Below are 17,830 nucleotides of genomic sequence, written 5' to 3'. Positions count from 1 at the left end.
GTGTCCATGATATCCAGGATGATCAGATATAAGGTCTCAGTGCCACATGAGATCATCAAAGCCAAGCTAGCAGCTACACCGATTGTGATAGAGGCCCTCACCCGATCGTCGATCGCATCATACATAGCCTATGGGACTTACCCAGACACACATATACACGGTTGGCCCTTGAGTCCTCCAAGTAGCTTGCTAGAGAGGGTGATACTTCATGTTGGTATGCACACATGTCAACCTAGTTTGAGTTGCATGGCTTTAGCATGGACAAGTTACCCTCCTTCCAATACTCCCTTGATGCACCATCTCTTGATCTGAGCAGGTTAGAGATTCGCAAGATCATCAGGATGGATCTTACCCAATTGGATATTAAGCGGACATGGTTGATGCCAGGGCAGGAGCTAGGGACAAAGATGGCTTTCTACCGCGAGCATTTTCTTCATACTACAGATGATGGATTTATTGTTCGCTCGAGATACATGGATACCCACCTTTCCCATGGGATCAGATGTACTATTGGCCAGTTGTGCACCTCCTCACATCAGCTAGAGATTGAGACTAGCAGATATAGATCTATCCCACCAAAGGAGTGCATATGCCAAATATGCCAATTAGAGCCAGAGACAGAGAAGCATTATATCTGTCGCTGCCTAGCGTATTATGAGGTCCGTGGTCGTTTCCACTGTCTCTTTAGAGATAGATTTGGACCGCTATCTAAAGTCATGGATTTTACCGATCAGCGATGCCTTGGCCTCTTTCTTCTTGAGATACGACGGCTTCGTGACATGCGCCTCAGGAGTATAGCTGCTCCAGGACCCCAAGGCCCTTCACAGAGGCAGCTCACAGACTTCTTTGCAAAGGAGACTCAGAAGACTTCAATATAGTTACAGCCACAGTCCACACAAGAGCCTCTCTCACCGCCACAGTCCACACACAAACAAGGAGTACTGATTGATCGAGCCGTTCAGCTTAGCCGATCCAAATGTCCTAAGCCTCGACACAAACATCGACAACACCTTCATAGGCAGATACAGGGGATTATTGCTCGGGCTAGAGCTAGGCCCTCCATATCCACATGAGATTGTACCATTTGGAGCTCATTGTTACTAGATAGAGCTCTATGTTTTGCACATAGCCATAGTTAGTTTCCTTTCTTATTTTGCTTTGTGCTACATATTTTTCCCAGACAATTGTACCATCATACACATGATTGTAACTCATGGTCTCATAGGTCATTTTGGCCTTTTATAGACATTAATATATCATTTCATCTGTCATTTAGGCCCTTTTTTCTCTAGCCTGGGGGGGGAGGAGAGAGGTTGCACGCTTGTGCCCCTGCTTCCATCATCATCTCCGTCGTCGTCCTCATCTTCCTCGCCGTCGTCGCCTTCCTCCTCCACTCCTTTCTCGTCAGCATCGACTGCTTTCTCCCCAACGTTATCTTCCAGTTCTTCTTCCCTCCGCGTCAATGACAACCGCGGCGAAGGGGGGGGGTTCTATGTGAGAGCGAGGATATTATAAAATGCAAAGCCTATAGCATAGTTCGAGCTACATACAACACACTATTTGGAGGAGACACCTCACTCAGACTAGCTATGAAGTCCCCACACCAATGCCACTTTGGTTAGTTCCTAGTTGAGATCCAGAGGCTCGACACATCACTACTACAGGCTAGCACTACACAGAGAGGGGGGCATCAATCACATGTTACTAATTTCTTCTAGGCAGTGACCACCCACACGGCACCTACACAAGTGGAACTAGATAGCCACACAACTAGACCTGTACTATCTCATCTTCCAATTGTACTCATTTTGATGTCTAGTGATGATCAACATTGTACATGATTTTGTCTCATAGGCCAATTTCAACCTCAGAAGACGCGCACGCATGCGCACGTGTGTGTGTGTCTCTCCTTGTAATCAAGTGGCTACCCCAATGATAAGCCACCTGTTTTATCAATCCATTAACCCAATTTCAAAACTCTCATTTTTATTCCTATATTAAATGACCTTGCAAATGTAAGAGTTGAACTCAAGACCATCTAGTCGACATCCATTTAACTTGAGCAGTTGATCTACATTCATTGGTCTCTCTCGCTCTCTTTTTCTTTTTCATGAACACCATTGCGTCGGGACTACACATTAATATATCTAAGTTGGCCCTATTAGTTGCACTAAGGGTGATCTCCGGGCCTTGGGCTGGTAAGGCAAGGTGGTAATTTCCAAGTACATCATTAGGAGCATAGAGACCCACCAGCCATAGCACTTCCCCTTCATATGTAATTTCCACAACTACAAATCTGCCCAGTACATCTCTCTTGATCACTACTAGTTGAAATTTCTCCCTGACAATTGCCAACACACCGGAATTGGTTCCTATTGAAACACCAACATAAAAAAGCTTGAAGCCATGACAGGCTAGGATTCTCCTTGCTTCTTTTTGACTCTTGTGCTCTGTCACACACAAAACATCCCAGGTATTAGTGTAAGGCTTTCCACATAGCATGCTATTGCCACGTGAACAAATACCTCGAACATTCCATGTACCCATTTTCACGATGAGATGGGAGATCAAGGGTGGGGTTGCAATTCCCTTGCTACAGCTTTATGCCAAAACAGCAAGAACATCCTCATCCAAAAAATTTACCAATACAACGAAGGCATTTTTCCAATTACCATGTGCTTTTGAAGTCAAGGGCTGATCCACATCCACTATGCTACTGTGCGGGTATCTGCAGTCACATGGAGTAATGACCTTATCATGCTTGTCAAAGGCCAGACGCTTAGGGGGCGCATGTAATGACTCCTATCAAGCCTCAAGGTTAGAGGTTGCTTTAATGCTCGAAGATGCAATACTAGCACCTTGGGAGTCGAGCCAAAGGCTTGTCCTTATAGCACACATAGCTGTGGAAGACGTTCTGTGTATCCTCCAAGGATCCAATGTTCTGAACATCATTTGACTTTTTGCCCTTTTTCAACTGCACCTCTTCCCAATCATGGACACCATCAATGAGGGGTGAAAGCAATTGTTTGCCTTTGCCCAGATTTCCCTCTGCGGGCGGCTAGGCATCTATATGTATAGCAGTACCATCCTGTTGAACAGCAAGAACCTCATTTGTCTGTGTTGTCCCTTCTTTGGCTTTAGTACATTTTACAATAAAGTGACCCAATTTTCTGCAATTGAAGCAATGTCCCACAAAGGCTCCCCATTTGAGATGGAAATGCAAAATGTGCACCCATAGCCAAGTGGGACGCTTGCAAGAGGTATTCCAAAGCATGCACATTCTGTTTCTAACACACAAGGATACTCTCTAAGCACCTCATATGGTGGCTGAAGAGAGCTTTCCTTGCCCACATGGAGAGTGTTTGTATCAACTATTCTCAAGCCACAATTTCAAAGAGGCACGGAGAATTTTTAGAGCGCATTGTCCGGCCACAGCTATCACATCCCCCCCACACATGGAGACAACATGCAGCTAGCCTATACGCAATATCAGATCAGCCCCCTCTCCTAGATCTACTAGCATATTTCCCACAATCATCTACTTTCTTCGCAAAGAGCATGGTACAAGAGGCCATTGATGGGTTACACACAGGTAAGGCATAGGATCATGATGGATTGGTAGCTGAGCACCTAATATGTGCTAGAGATATGGTGGCAAAAGTCTTGCCATACATGTTTGATAGAGCCATGTGTGAAGGCTTCCCTAAGAGTTGGAGCACTAATATCATTGTACACAACCTTAAGTCAGGAGATCCTACCTCACCCAGTAACTATTGCACCATCATGGTTGGCAACACATTGGTCAAATTATATGCCTCCATCCTTCAGCAAGAATTGAGTCAATGGATAGAGGGAGTGGGCCTTACGGCATAGGGGCAAGCTGAATTCAAGGGGGGTTTTCCAACATTGGATTGTATCCTCACACTTATGCGAGTGGCAAAATTGGCGGGCTGATCTCGTTTCAGGTCCATGGAGGCCCACAATTCGGTAGCTAAGTCGACAAGCAAGCGACGCTGGTCTTCTTGTCGTGGAGGGCTAGAGAGGTGTCCTCACACACAGTTCCAAGAGCCCTGCACTATGTGGTTGGTGACCATGATCATGTGCTGTCCTTAGTGGACCTTTTTGCCAAATGTAGTCTACGAAAGCACTATCAACTATTTTGGCATAAATTTAGACAGTCAGTCTCCATTAGAGCCCATTCCTCCACTACCATCAACATTCCAAGTTATAAGATTAGAGTTTACAACGACCCATTCCACCACTAGACCTCTGCCTTTATCTACATTGTCTGCTAAATTAGTGTACCTCATCAACATCTCTTCGCCATGGATCCAGAAGCATGTGGCATATGGACAACCATTGAAATGGTGGTGGAAGCATCATCGGTGAATTTGAAAAAGGAAGCTCTCTCAAATCATGATTATTCTTAGAATCTTATGGCATTTTTTTTGTTGGGTGCCTTCCCTGTGGACAGCTTCCTTGCAAAGCGCAGCATTGGCATGATCAACTTATGTCTATTTAGGGCACCATAAGAAACAGTACAATGTTCTACGAGGCTTCCCTACATATCGGTCCCTCATCCATATCTCAATATATTTGAGAGTTCAAACTCCCACTAGTACTTTGGGGAGTACTTCGAACTCTGACATGGTTTTGGGTCCCTTGAGATCTTACTCATACTTTGATTGGGCAAGATACTAGCAAGACTATACTACTATCATCTGTGGCATTGGTGTGGACCATATGCTATGGGCTAGAGTTTTAATCCTTTGGGACAGACACATAGTATACACATTTCAGTTCCAGTAGCCTGTTCCAGGTTTGACAATATACAAGGCTATCCTTGGCAGTGTTCCTTAGCACATATGAGGTCGAGCACAGAGGATTTGACTCTTTGCCAATGAGATCCATCATTATCAATTGCTTTTACTTGATTGGCAGCTACTAGTCCTTTGTTCTGGAGGGATGAGAGGTTGCAGCAAGCCATCATGTCTTCTTTGATGAGCCTATTCAGACCCTGCTCTTTTACAGAGGCTCCTCTATCCAAAAAGGTTACTCAAATAGAGCCCCACCTCTTGCTATACAGGTTCCAACTTCATCTCCCCCAATTACCTGTTTTGCTACCCTTCACCTATTCATCAACAGTATTAGCCAGTGCATGTGCAGCATGGACCAAGATGGCATAAGCACCAGTTAGCAATATACATGTTAGCAGTTTTGGCATTGTTGATCGATCATTTCATTCCAAACCCTCTTACCTCCTCCACAGCACCAAAAAAAGGATTTCTTTTCTCGTGTCATAGGACAATTTCAATAAGTCTGATCAACAGAGTTCTCTACACATAGGGCTGTCAGCCTAGTGGGATGAGCTCAATGCACAAATTTTTAAGTTGACATTGTTCATTTAAGCCCATTGATTCAACACACAGGCGAATGTCCATTTGCCTTATATGCCCACATCATCTGCTTACGCAAAGTTTTAAGTCAATACTGATCATGTGAGCCCATTGATTCCACACACAGGTGAATGTCCATTTGCCTTAAGTGCCCACATCATCTGCTATGATCAATGAGATACATATCTATCTATCATACAGACTGCAGATCTGCCTTCATAATTCTGTGCAGATTGATTTCTTCGCATACATTACTCTTTCTCTTATGTTGAAATGCAACTGATATACTTTTCCCATAGGGCATTATCAATGCCACTTTGATCAGCACGCATGCTGTTACTAGCTGCTTCAGCATGTCCTCTACCATAAGACTCCCAACAAGATATGCCCTTCACTTTGCATTCTATCTTAAAGAAACCAATGAGCACGTTGAACAACATGAATTTTCCGAATAGCAAGCACTTACATCAGAGAGACCAGATGCTTGAATTTCAGGGTTTCTCAGATCTTAAGCAACAGCCAACTTTCTTGTGGGAGAGATAAAAGTGCCGAATTTTCGAATTTCATGGAGGAAGACCAACCAATAGATTGCTTCAATTGGGAAAGAACAGCTTTAACATGAGCACATGGTGCACATATATACATTTGTCATCCATATGATTATCTTTCCACTCAAATCCATTTTCCTTTTCTCACAAGCATGACTCGGCCTTTGTGGAGTGTTGACAAATCTCAAAGACATACTACAGTTTTGACACTTAGATTTGTTGCAACTCTTTCGGAGGGTCCTCATGAACTGCCATTGATTATACATGGCTTCATCAACTCCTATTTTCAAGTAAAAGGGGGTCATGGTTCTGCTTCGGTGCTACCACCAGACCTACTTTGATTTCTGGAACAAATATGTTCCTTAACATTGAGTCCATTTCATAGTGTGAGAAGGGAACCATAAGATCAAGGTAGGATGGCATTTATAACACGAGCTACTATAGACAATCACAACCCTTGCAATCACTAGAATTAAACAGCAGTGAGAGAACTGTCTTTTAACTCATCAACGTGTCAAAAGTAAGTTGCCAAGGAGTCCTCCAGATACAGAGAGGAACCAATAATCACATGGGGAATCAGCACTTGCATCTCCTTTACAAATGTAAGATTGTCCAGCCTAGTAAAGTCTGTAAGGCATCAGGAAAAGAAATAACTTGTTTTCAGCTGAGCTGGCACTGCCCGGAAAATTCTCCCAATGACCACAGAAATGATTGTCATCAGTGTCAATGCTGCTGTTGAGCCCAAAAGAACCTGCACAAACCAAAGAGGTGAACATAAGCTTGATTTTAAAGAAGTGTGACTAGAAGTTTAATTAGACCAGAATAGAGCTCAATGTTAAAAGTTGTGAAGACCATACAGCTGGGCAAAATCAAAATAAAGCATTGAGCTGTTAGCAGGCTCTTAACTTAAAATGCTCAGATAAGTTATCTGGTCCACTTTAGTATTGAAATACAACTTGATCTTTGTCTGAGTCAAAAGAAATAGCAAAGACAGGTACAGCTTCTCCATACAGCTAACTAGGTCAGCCAAAACAGACCCAAGAGGGCTTCTGCTCCAGTTTCTGTTACTGGGATGTCACACAAGTGCATACATGAGCTCTAGAACAGGCCAGACACACAAATACCTACATGATACACACTTTTTAGAGGTTTTGTATATGTCACTAATTTCATGGGTTATGTACAGCAATACACATCCACAATTGAAGAAAACTGAATGCAGGAGCATTCACTCAAACTCAACTTACAAAGATGGAGGGATGAAATGAATGTGTACAAGGAGCTGACTGACTGACAAACGATACAACTGACTAAGTGATAGTACAACCAACCAACTGATCTGTGACAAACGATACAATCGACTAAGTGATAGTACAACCAACTAACTGATCAGTGAGATACAGCTGCGTGATTATAAATAGGTAATAATGGACACCATTCATGGTCCATCAACTGTGAACAAAATGTGTAAAATTGTGGTGCACCACCAGAACAAGAAGATAGACGTGCCAAAAATGGAGCTGAAAAGTATATCAACACATGAAGGCCATAAAACATATCAAGACCTAAACCACAACAGGAAAAGGGAGTACCCAATGGGTCTGCACTAAAACCAGCCTAGTTGCAATCAAGTAGTTTATGACCCCCTCACTTATTAGCTTTCTTGAGCATGTACCTACCAATCGTAACCATGAACATTGATCCAACCACCCTACATCTCCCATCTTTGGCTCTATTCCCCCTGTCATCTCTATTTGCAAAAATACCAAAGGTAAAGAGAGTCATTGAGTATCTAAAAATTAGTTATCCATGTCATGTGCACAATCTAGCAATACAAAACTGGCCCAGAGTAGAGGACCATCCAAATCTGAGAAACCAGCTAAGAGCTCTTTGCTAAATATCCTCTGATAGAGGTACACTTTTTTGGGCAAGCTTTCTCAGCCAACTTTGGGGATGTGTATCTAGTTAGACAAGACTTTTTGTGCATGTACCTATTAATCATAACCATGAACATTGATCAAAACCCCCCACTCATATCTTTTGCTTGCCAAAATCCAAGAAAGAAGGGTTTTGATGCATCTCACACGTGAATAGGGAAAAAGATAACATCACTCCTTAGCTCCTTGAAATTTCTATAAGATATGCTTGCTTTTGTATGGTTTTGACTATTTTGAGAACAGAAATAAGCTCATAAGGTGCAAAAACCTTAAAATGACAGCAAATGTGAGCACGTTTGGACTCAAAAATCTAGTTTTGTTTATGTATACCTAACATACATTTAGCTAGTGATATCTAAGTCATTCTTCTAAAGAGGATGAACTGTACTGATTAGATTGGTTTTTCCTTCCACATTGCAAATAAGCTTCTATCATAAAAACTCCCCAAACTTATGAAACGCCTAAACAACTCACCTGGAACATCTTGCCAAAATATTTCCCCCTTATTCTAGAGGGCGATCCCAAAACCATTGTATTGTCTTCGAATCTTCATGTGATGCCCAAATTTTTAGTAATGTGTTGGAAGAGAATCTTGTGCTGGAGAAGTGCTTGCTGAAACCAGCCTTCCTTGCCAAAGAGGGTGCTAAATCCCTTATTTCTTAAAAGATACCAGCAAGAAGATCTCACATAAATAAACAAAATTCAGCACAATAAAGGTTAAGGGCTCACTGAATAATTTATTACCACCAAAACCCTTGTTGACTCGTTGTATTCTTTATAGTTTATTCCAAAAAAAGGGGGGACAATTGACAAAGGCTGAAGCTTTGGTAGTAGACCAAGGTTTCACTGCCAATCCTTTACAAACCTTAGTTTTGGACATTCATTGATTAATGTAATTCCCTAACCCCCTTTGATACTGAAAGTCGTTCACAAATGGCAATTTAATGTCTCTCACCCAAGATCTCTCTCAGGTACTCACTGGAGTACCTGGCATCTGTCCTCCACAACTTCTGCCACTGTCCCCCAAAGCCCAAATGAATTTTACCAATCACCGTGACTTAGATCTTAACTCGATTTCACATGTGCACAAATTAATTGTCCCTAGAGAAATAAGTTGAAATTTCACAACCCTACGACAGACCTCCCCCTTAGAATCTTACAATTACCTCGATTGCATTGCAATGAGACAAAGGCAGTAGTTTGCACTAAAAATAAATGTGGCATCACAACCAAACAATATCTGCAACTATTGCTCAACAATGCTTAAGCCCCCAGCATGCTGAAATTTCCACCCAATAAATCCAAGTTACAATCCATACATGAATCATAACTACTGTCAAAACCAAAGGCAACAAACTAATATGCAAAAAATCTGAATATGTTCTGACCAGCAAAAACAATGCCTCAATTCTTAAGATGTATCCCATGCAAATGTACAGTCTTAGAGCCTGATAGGAAAGCCGGAGTGGAAGCACAAGAGCGGAAGCAAGAACAAATAATAGATTAAGGCCGTGCATTTTTGGACCTTGAACATCCAAGAGACAACACCTCTCGCAAAAATGAAGACATACACAAAGGTGGACTTCCTACTATCTGCATGTCCTACATAGTCGGAGTCCGTGTAATCCACGACTGTAGTATCCTAGCCACCATAGCAAATGCACATATCTATAGTGGCTTTCAGGTACGTCATGATACCCTTCACAACGTCCCAATAATGCCGACCAAGTGTCACCATATAACATGCCACAACTCCCACTGCAAATGCTATGTCAAGGGAAAGTGGCCATCATGGCATACATCAAACTTCCCATTGCAAATGCATATGGGATCTCGGCCATCTCAACCTTTTCATCATCAGTCTAGGGACAATCAGCCTGACTCAACTTCACATGAGAAGGTAAAGAGCAACTAATTAGCTTACCACCTTGCATATGGAACCGCTTAAGTATCTTTTTTTTGCAAATAAAGTGTGGCTAATTATATTACTTCAGAAAAAACCTGAGTACAAGGAAGTGCTCATGCTCAACAGACTAGTTGGAGCTGCTCAGAGTCACAAATATATCAAGTATACAAGCCTCTCAGGGCGGTCTAGGGGGTTTGGGGCAAGAAGCCATGGAGCCGTGTATCGCCATCTAGGACTGCCTGCCTGCATCACGAAAAACACGTCCTAGCTGCCCCAAGTGCGTATGAAATGAGATCAGAGCTCCTGCTCGAGACTCGCCCTACACCTGGTCCCATCGACCGTGGAGGGAGTGGATGATGGAGGTCCAAAGCTCTACTAAAGTTGACTGTACTGAAAGTCTCTCCCCGCCCAAAACCCCCTAACACCGCACCTTCCAAATATGCCATCCAGTAAGACTTCCAATGATCTCCCATACCTCAGAGCGGTCTGTTGTGGGCTCCAGTACCTGGCGGATGGGTAGAGCCTCCAAGCCAACTACTGCGCATGACCCGGTCTTAATAAGGAGCATCGTGTCCTGCATCCCAACCTCATACAGAAGGTGACGACCCTCACTAACTGCCTGCCAACAGAAAGCTCCCCATGAGATACATCCAAGGTTGGGTGCTATGCGGCGGAGGATGCGGCATGCTCCTCTCCACACTAGCTGCGCCGCCTCACACGACCAAAGGCAGTGCTTTGGAGTTTCCAGAAACTACTGTGTGCAATGTTTACATCTTCCGTCCTTTTGCATCTGGGCTAACCAACTCCCTATCGCCGGGCCTCCATGTGCCACCAATCATACGAAATACGATACCATCCTCGGCCTCCAAAAGCCCCATAGGTGGCACCAAAAAGTCCGTCAGAAAGCATCCCTGGTGCTGTGCTCCGCCCAATACCTGCCACATAACGGCGCCCAATCCATGTCCTCCTGCATCACCACGTGTCTACCAATCCTGGCTGTGTACTCCAGGTACCTTGGTGGCTTCTTGGCGACCGCAGTGGCCGGCCATAGCCACTCTCCTGGATCCCACTCCAGCTCATCAAACGGTCTGCCCTCCCAAATCTAAAGGCGCCACTCCCAGAGCTCCTCCCAGAAAACACAGGGGTCCAGATACGAAGTCTTCCCCTAAAGGCCCACCACCCGAATCCTCCTCCACGCAAGGATAGCTATCCCCTTATCCTGCTGCCCTCTATCAAGCGCCCAAGGCCCCCCCTCCTGAACGATGAAGAAAGTCCCATGCGAGGTGCCGCCCACTCTACCTATCACCTATAGGGGGATACCAATCGGTGAAAACTTAGCGGCCCATATCTCCCTGAGCTCTACCATCTCTCGTATCGGGGGGCCAAGCCACTCCTGAGGTATTGCTACGTCGATCTCCCTTCTCAATTTGACTTCTCTCCGGCAACCTAATGCCTGCTGCAACATCTCCTCGTCCACCAACCTATATACTGTTAGCAGATATTAGTCAGCTCATGGTGTGAGTCTGTGTTAGAGGCTGGGCATTTTATGCAGTATTTTATGGCACATTTTAGTGGCCATTTATGATGTATTATTTAGCATTTGTTGCTGGCCGACCTGCATTTTATGCTCCCCACTTTTGTGGCTATTTATAGGGCTCCTCCTCCACAGTCTTTGGTACTTCAGCCATCAGTGAAGATCCTTCTGGGAGAGAGGAGCCGGTGTTGAGGAGCCCACGCAGCCAGTGACTCACCGTTGTATGCTGCTGTCTCGTGTTCGATATGGATTCCATTTCCCGAGCATACATCTGAGTTCTCATCTGTCTACTGTGTTCATTCTTTCTTTCTTTCTTCTGTCTTGTGTTTCAGCATTTATTTCAGCATATTCTTTACGCTTCCATTGCTGCACCACTTCTGACATATACCTCCCGCCAGGTCCTGATGGTGCGAGCCGAGCCGACCTCGCAACCAGCCCACTGGATGTGGGAGCGGTCGCCGATCTATATCCCCTCCTAATCTCTGACCTAGGGGTTCCATATCACCGACTAGCCGTCTATCTCCTCTTGGCAACCTGGGGGGCTCTGAATTAGGGCCTTACGAAGGCCCCGCCACGCCCGAAGTAAGCTACATGGGAAGGGGGATCTGGGGGGCATGATCAGGGCCGTCGTGAAGATCCATCTCAAGGACCGTCTCCAATCCCCGCCAAGCCTCGATCTGCACTTCTAGAGACCCTTCTGCAGTAGGACCTTCCAAATTTGCCCTCCTGGTGTGAGACCGCAAACTACAAGCTTGCCCAAAAGGGCCGTACTCTGATACTCTGGGTCAATGATCCCAAGCCCTCTCTCTCTGACCGATGCCGGATGATGGTTGTCCACGCCACCTTGGCCCAAGAGTCCTTAGAACCATCTGACCTGGCCCAAAGGAAGTTCCACACTAGGCGGCGAAGCTGAACGACACAGGACGAGGAGAAGCACCAACATGAGGCAATGTACCAAGCCGTCGCTAGGAGGACCTGGTTGACCACTAGGGCTTAGCCCGCTAGGGAGAGACCAGCAGTACTCCAATAGGTCAGCTTCCTCTGAATAGAGTCAAGGACTGGAAAAAACTGCTAGGTAGGAGTGATGTCGAGTCCCACCTAGAACCCTAGGTAACAAATCTCCTATGGATATACTCCTGCAATAGGTAAAGGAGCCCTTTACTTATTAGAGCGATCACACATAATGCACATACTAAGAATGTGCATAGCATGTCCCAAAATCCTTCATCTCAAAGCTCTTCATGAGCTAAGTCTTCAAGGTATCCAGCTCATCATGAGCACTCCCAGCAATCAATATATCATCCACATATAGTTCCAAAATGATAAGGCTACCATCACGGGTCTTCTTCATGTACAAACACAAATCCATATCACTACGAGAACTACTCTTGTGAATGCATGAAAGCATCAAACTTGTGGTACCATACTTAAGTCCATAGAGACTCTTCCTCAACTTGCACACTAGATATTCCCTGCCCTTCTCCACAAAGCCCTTAGGCTATTGCATATAAATCTCATCATCCTAGTTCCAATGCAAAAACACCATTTCACATCCATATGATAGAGATCCAAATCTAATTGTGCAACCACAACCAATGCCGAGCAGAGGGTCATCATCTTGACCATAGGAGAAAAGACCTCATCGAAGTCAACTCCATGTTCCTGCTTAAAACCCATTGCAACCAATCTAACCTTATTAGCTAGCTTAGGGCAACCATGGGTACTCTTTAGCTTATACACCTATTTGCATGGCAATGCAGCTTTACTATCTGACAAGGAAATCGAGTCCCACGTAAAATTTTGTTGGTCTTGAGATGGCAACAAGATTAGTTGAAAAGTGTGTAACTCAAAGTACAAAGTACATAGTACAACCCTTAGACTTAAGGGTCGTGTAAGTGGCTTAAGGTGCGTTCACACATGAAAGTGTGTAATGTGCAATAAGTGACCAAACTGTATAACATAAATACACAAATAAAGAATAATGTGACTCGGGAAAAAAACCTCTTACGGAGAGTAAAAAGTACACGTGTCCTGCATGTGGACCATCAACACTCCTGTGTGAGCGTAGGCGTGAGTAAAACCCAACAAACCCCCCTGGAGTGAAAAGTGATCAGCATACAAGGATCATCCACTACAGGAGATCAAATTTAAAGCATTGCAAAATGCTTCAAATTTGTCGCGAGAAAGAGCTTTCGTGAAGATGTCTGCCACATTATTGTTGTTGGCAGGACAATAGACAAGGCTAATATCCTCTACATGTAGCCTCTCTCTGAGAGAGTGATAATGCATCTCAATGTTTTTCGTGTGTGCATGAAACACTAGGTTTCGTGCCACTACAATGGCAATCTGATTGTTAGCAAACAAAGGAGTAGTCTCCGTGAGACATACATCAAGATCAGCCAACAAACGTCTCAGCCATACATATTCAATTGTGGTAGTGAAAGCTGCCTTGAATTCAGCTTCACAAGACGATGTGGCAGTAGTGGATTGTTTCTTGCTAAGCCAAGAAATGTAAAAAGAGCCAAGAAAGAAACAATTTCCACTTGTGGAGTGACAAGAATCAAAATCTCTAGCCCAATCGGAAACACTGTAAACATGTAACTGCAATGATCCTCCCTTGGCATAAAGCAATCCAAGAGTCAATGCCTTGCAAGTAATAGAAAACACACTTCATAGCTTGCCAATGTGACATGCGTGGGCTATGCATATATTTGCTTAAGGCTGAAACTGCAAATTAAATATCTAGCCCTGTGTTGCATAAATAAATTAGACATCCAACTGCTGGATCATATATATGAATGTCAAACATGTCACTATCATCATGCAAAGGAAGCTTAAGTCCACTCTCCATTGGTGTACTTACAGGCTCGCAATCCTGGAAGTCAAATCTCTCAAGGAGTTTACCAATACATTTGAATTGTGGCAATCCAATGCCTTTAGTATCATGAATAAATTGAACACCCAAATAGTAATGCACAGGTCCCAAATTTGATATTTCAAAAGTTTGCTGCAAATTTTTCTTAAATGCTGAAATTTGACCAGCATGTGTCTCTATGAGTAGAAGATCATTCATATAAAGACAAATGACCAACAAGGATCCCCTCTTTGCATATGTAAATTTCTTCCTGAAGTTTCCCATGTAAAAATGCAGTTTTAATCTCAAGCCGGTGCACAATCCAACCATAATGGGCAACCAATGCAATCGTACATCTGATAGTGGTCATATGGGATGTAGGAGAAAATGTCTCCTCATAATCAACTCCCTTCTTTTGCACATAGCCTTTTTCCACAAGGTTGGCCTTGTACTTATCAATGGATCCATTCGCTTTTTTTTTCAACTTATAGACCCATTTAATACCAATGGCTTTCTTTCAAACAGACAATGTAACTAAATCCCATGTTTGATTCTTCATGATAGAATCATATTCAACCTGCACTAGTACCATCCAATGCACACTGTGTTGTGCATCCTCAAAAAAATCGGGCTCATCATCATCAAGTGTATTTGCTACCATAACAAACTCCATAGTATTAGCATGATCATGCAACTGTGTTTATCTTTGAGTACAACTGGCAAGAGGAGCATCCAAATGACTGTCTTGTAGAGTCTGCAAGTACCATCTAGTTATACATCTAACTTCTTGATTATGTACATACTCTTGATGCTGAATAGGCTGAATTTATGCATTATTTAATCGAGTTGTTGACTAAACATTTTGTTCATTTAATGAGGCTGAACATTTTGTTCATTTAATGAGGCTCCAGCTGTATCACTAAAAAAAGTAAGCAACAACCCTTCAAACACATCGTTTGCAGCCTGATATGTGCTATAACTATTGAGAAACACGGATCCTTGAGCAAGGTTTAGCTATGGAGGATGAAAGTCAATGATAAGATGCGTGATGACTGAGACTAGACACACTGACTATTACTCAAGCGAATAAGGTTTCAAGATAGATTAGCTTGGACTTATAAACACAATCTTGAGTAGCTAGGGACAAGATTGAAAGTACAAAGTACAATAGCATTCACATCAAATGATTGTCAAGTATATTGCTTTATAGTTGCGGGATGGTACCACTTTTCTCACTGTGCCTATGGGATAAAGGCAACTTCTTCTACGATGTTGCATGTCCCTTGCCCTACTACTTCATACAAAGAGGTTGTCTTAGGAGTGTGACTGCATAAATCTCAACACTCCCAACTTGCATACCAATTGTTCGGATCCTTCAACTACAGGGGCGGTGTGGACAGATTGCAGGTGGCGGACTGGACAGGCTGCAGGAGGCACAGCCTATTGAACAGGGTAGGAACTGCTGCAGTAGGCAGGCTGCCTGGGCGTGGGAGCTCCAGGGCGGCCTGCAGAGAGGCGACACTGGCTGGACAGGCAGCCACTGGCTGTGACAGAAGGTGGCTGCTGGAGCAGCTAGCGGACAGGGTGGAGCGTAGGCAGCCCGGTTAACCTTGTGGTCTGATACCACTTGTTGGTCATGAGATGGCAACAAGTAGCTCAGCTCAGCTTGAGAGTGCATAGACAGTAGAGGGAGAGTGTGTGGTCACTACTCGACACTTGATTAGTTGGAAAGTGTGGAACTCAAGTACAAAGTACAACCCTTAGACTTTAGGGTTGTGCAAATGGCTTAAGGTGTGTTCACACATGAAAGTGTGTAATGTGCAATAAGTGATCGAATAGTAATGTGCAGTAAGTGATCGAATAGTATAACATAAATACAAAAATAAAGAATAATGTGACTGGGGGGAAAAACCTCTCTTACGGAGACTAAAAAGTGCTCCAATGTCCTACATGCGAATCACTGACACTTTTGTGTGAGCGTAGGCATGAATAAAACCCAACAAATTCTTCTACACTGAGCCAAACTCACATTGCATACCCCTCTCCCAATAGCTCAAATCATCTCTTCATATAGCCTCCCCATAGGTCAATGGCTCAGCAAAGTTTGCCACCGTGACATAATCCAGAGAGGGCTCAAAACAATTAGGAGGATGTCTAGCTCTAGCAAAGCATCTCTGTGGTACCTATACATCCTGTCCATGTCCAACATCATGCTATCTAGATTGTATTGTAGCAAGAGGCTCCTCCTAGAAGATCACCCTACATACCTCAAATACCTGCTTAGGCTGCTTATGCATCTTCTCTTCATAAAAGACAACATCATGGCATAGATAACCTTCTGAGCCCACGGATCCCATAGGAGATAGCCCATCTCACCTCCATTCCCATAACCAAGAAAGGTGCATTTCACTTTTGGATCTAGATTATTGCATTTGTCCTTGGAAATATGGCAAAAAGCCTCACATCCAAAGACCCACAAATAGGCATATGACAAAAAAATTTCCACAAACCATACGTCTTATGCAACTTGACAACCAATGGCAGTACATGGGGATCCTTTAATCAAGTATATGGTAGTAGAGATTGTCTCAGTCCAAAAGTGTTGTAGTAAACCTACATGACTAAACATACAACGAGTTGTTTCTTGTATACTAAGCATACTAACCTTATCCAAAACATGGATCAACTCGTCTAATCCATCCTATCCAGCAAGACATATCCAATGGAAGTTATTGGAGTGTTTCAAAGTGCCTATTTGTAACCATTTGGGATTACTTTTGGGATAAATTGTAGGTGTTGTTTAGGCTTTCTCTCTATAATACACTTGCATAAACTTTCTATTTGCCATTATCCCAGCTATGTCTAACTCAGAGGGAAGTCACTATAACGTACTTGAAGCCCTAACATCAAAGCTGAGCACTGTGTTCTCAAAGTCATAGGTCCATTTGACAGGGCATGGTAATATGCATAGTCTTGTACAATGGTAGTCAAGATGTAAGGATAGATTCACAACTCCTAGTACTATAGCCATGGGAATGACAGTTTGGTACTCATTGCTATGACTGAGCCTAGGGATTGTCTTTCATAACAATAGCTAGTTCGTAATTGATAGGTGTAAATAGGGTTGTGTTTATACAAGTTCAACAAAAACTTGAAAGAAACTCTTTTATTTGTTGCCGCTAAGGGTAACGGAGGGGTGTGAATCTCTCTCTCTCTTTTTTTTTCGTAAAAGAATCTCTCTCTCTCTCTTTTTTTCGTAAAAGGTAATTGTATTAATTACGAAAAAAGGTACAAGTTTACATGATTACAAAATACACGAGGGCCCTAAGCTAACGTATGTAAAAACCCAATACTAGGCTACGAAAAAGTTACACAAGTCATGGCAAAGACCCAGAGGAAATTGCCATATGCCAAGGAAGCAGGTCCTCCCGAGGGAGCAAGTCCGAATGCCGAATAAGATCTATCTGCCAATGCAAAAGACCTTTAAGCCGGGCAAGGTGTCTCGGTACATTAGATGCTGAATCAAAAAGAAAGGCATTCCGAGTGGTCCAAGTGTGCCAGCATCCCCAGTATCTGAAGAAGTGGAATAAGATCTTCATATGCAATTGGGGCGGTGTGGGATATTTTGGGCGCACAAAAATCCAATCGAAAGGGG

At 43.5% G+C, this 17,830-nt stretch overlaps 2 protein-coding genes across 2 annotated transcripts in view; one reads left to right on the top strand and one right to left on the bottom strand.

The window, feature by feature from the left end:
- The window catches only part of LOC148024258 (protein PAM71-homolog, chloroplastic-like), a 90,533-nt gene that overhangs the window by 10,984 nt on the left and 61,719 nt on the right, over positions 1-17,830 (bottom strand). The window contains exon 5 of the mRNA XM_087693858.1: positions 6,599-6,695. Within this exon, the coding sequence (XP_087549984.1) occupies positions 6,599-6,695 (97 nt within the window). The remainder of the gene's footprint in view (positions 1-6,598; positions 6,696-17,830) is intronic.
- LOC148024260 (uncharacterized) lies at positions 258-878 on the top strand. The gene has a single exon (XM_087695038.1). The coding sequence runs from the start codon at positions 258-260 to the stop codon at positions 876-878; it is 621 nt and encodes a 206-aa protein (XP_087551164.1).

Source organism: Lygodium microphyllum, chromosome 15 (assembly GCF_053477565.2).
Source record: "Lygodium microphyllum isolate KBCC chromosome 15, Lygodium_microphyllum_v1.1.10, whole genome shotgun sequence".
Lineage (NCBI taxonomy): Eukaryota > Viridiplantae > Streptophyta > Polypodiopsida > Schizaeales > Lygodiaceae > Lygodium > Lygodium microphyllum.
This window is presented reverse-complemented; position numbering and strand designations above follow the sequence as displayed.

Coding starts and splice junctions, on each gene's coding strand:
- LOC148024260 (XM_087695038.1), top strand. CDS start 258: ATGGACAAGTTACCCTCCTTCCAATACTCCCTTGATGCACCATCTCTT.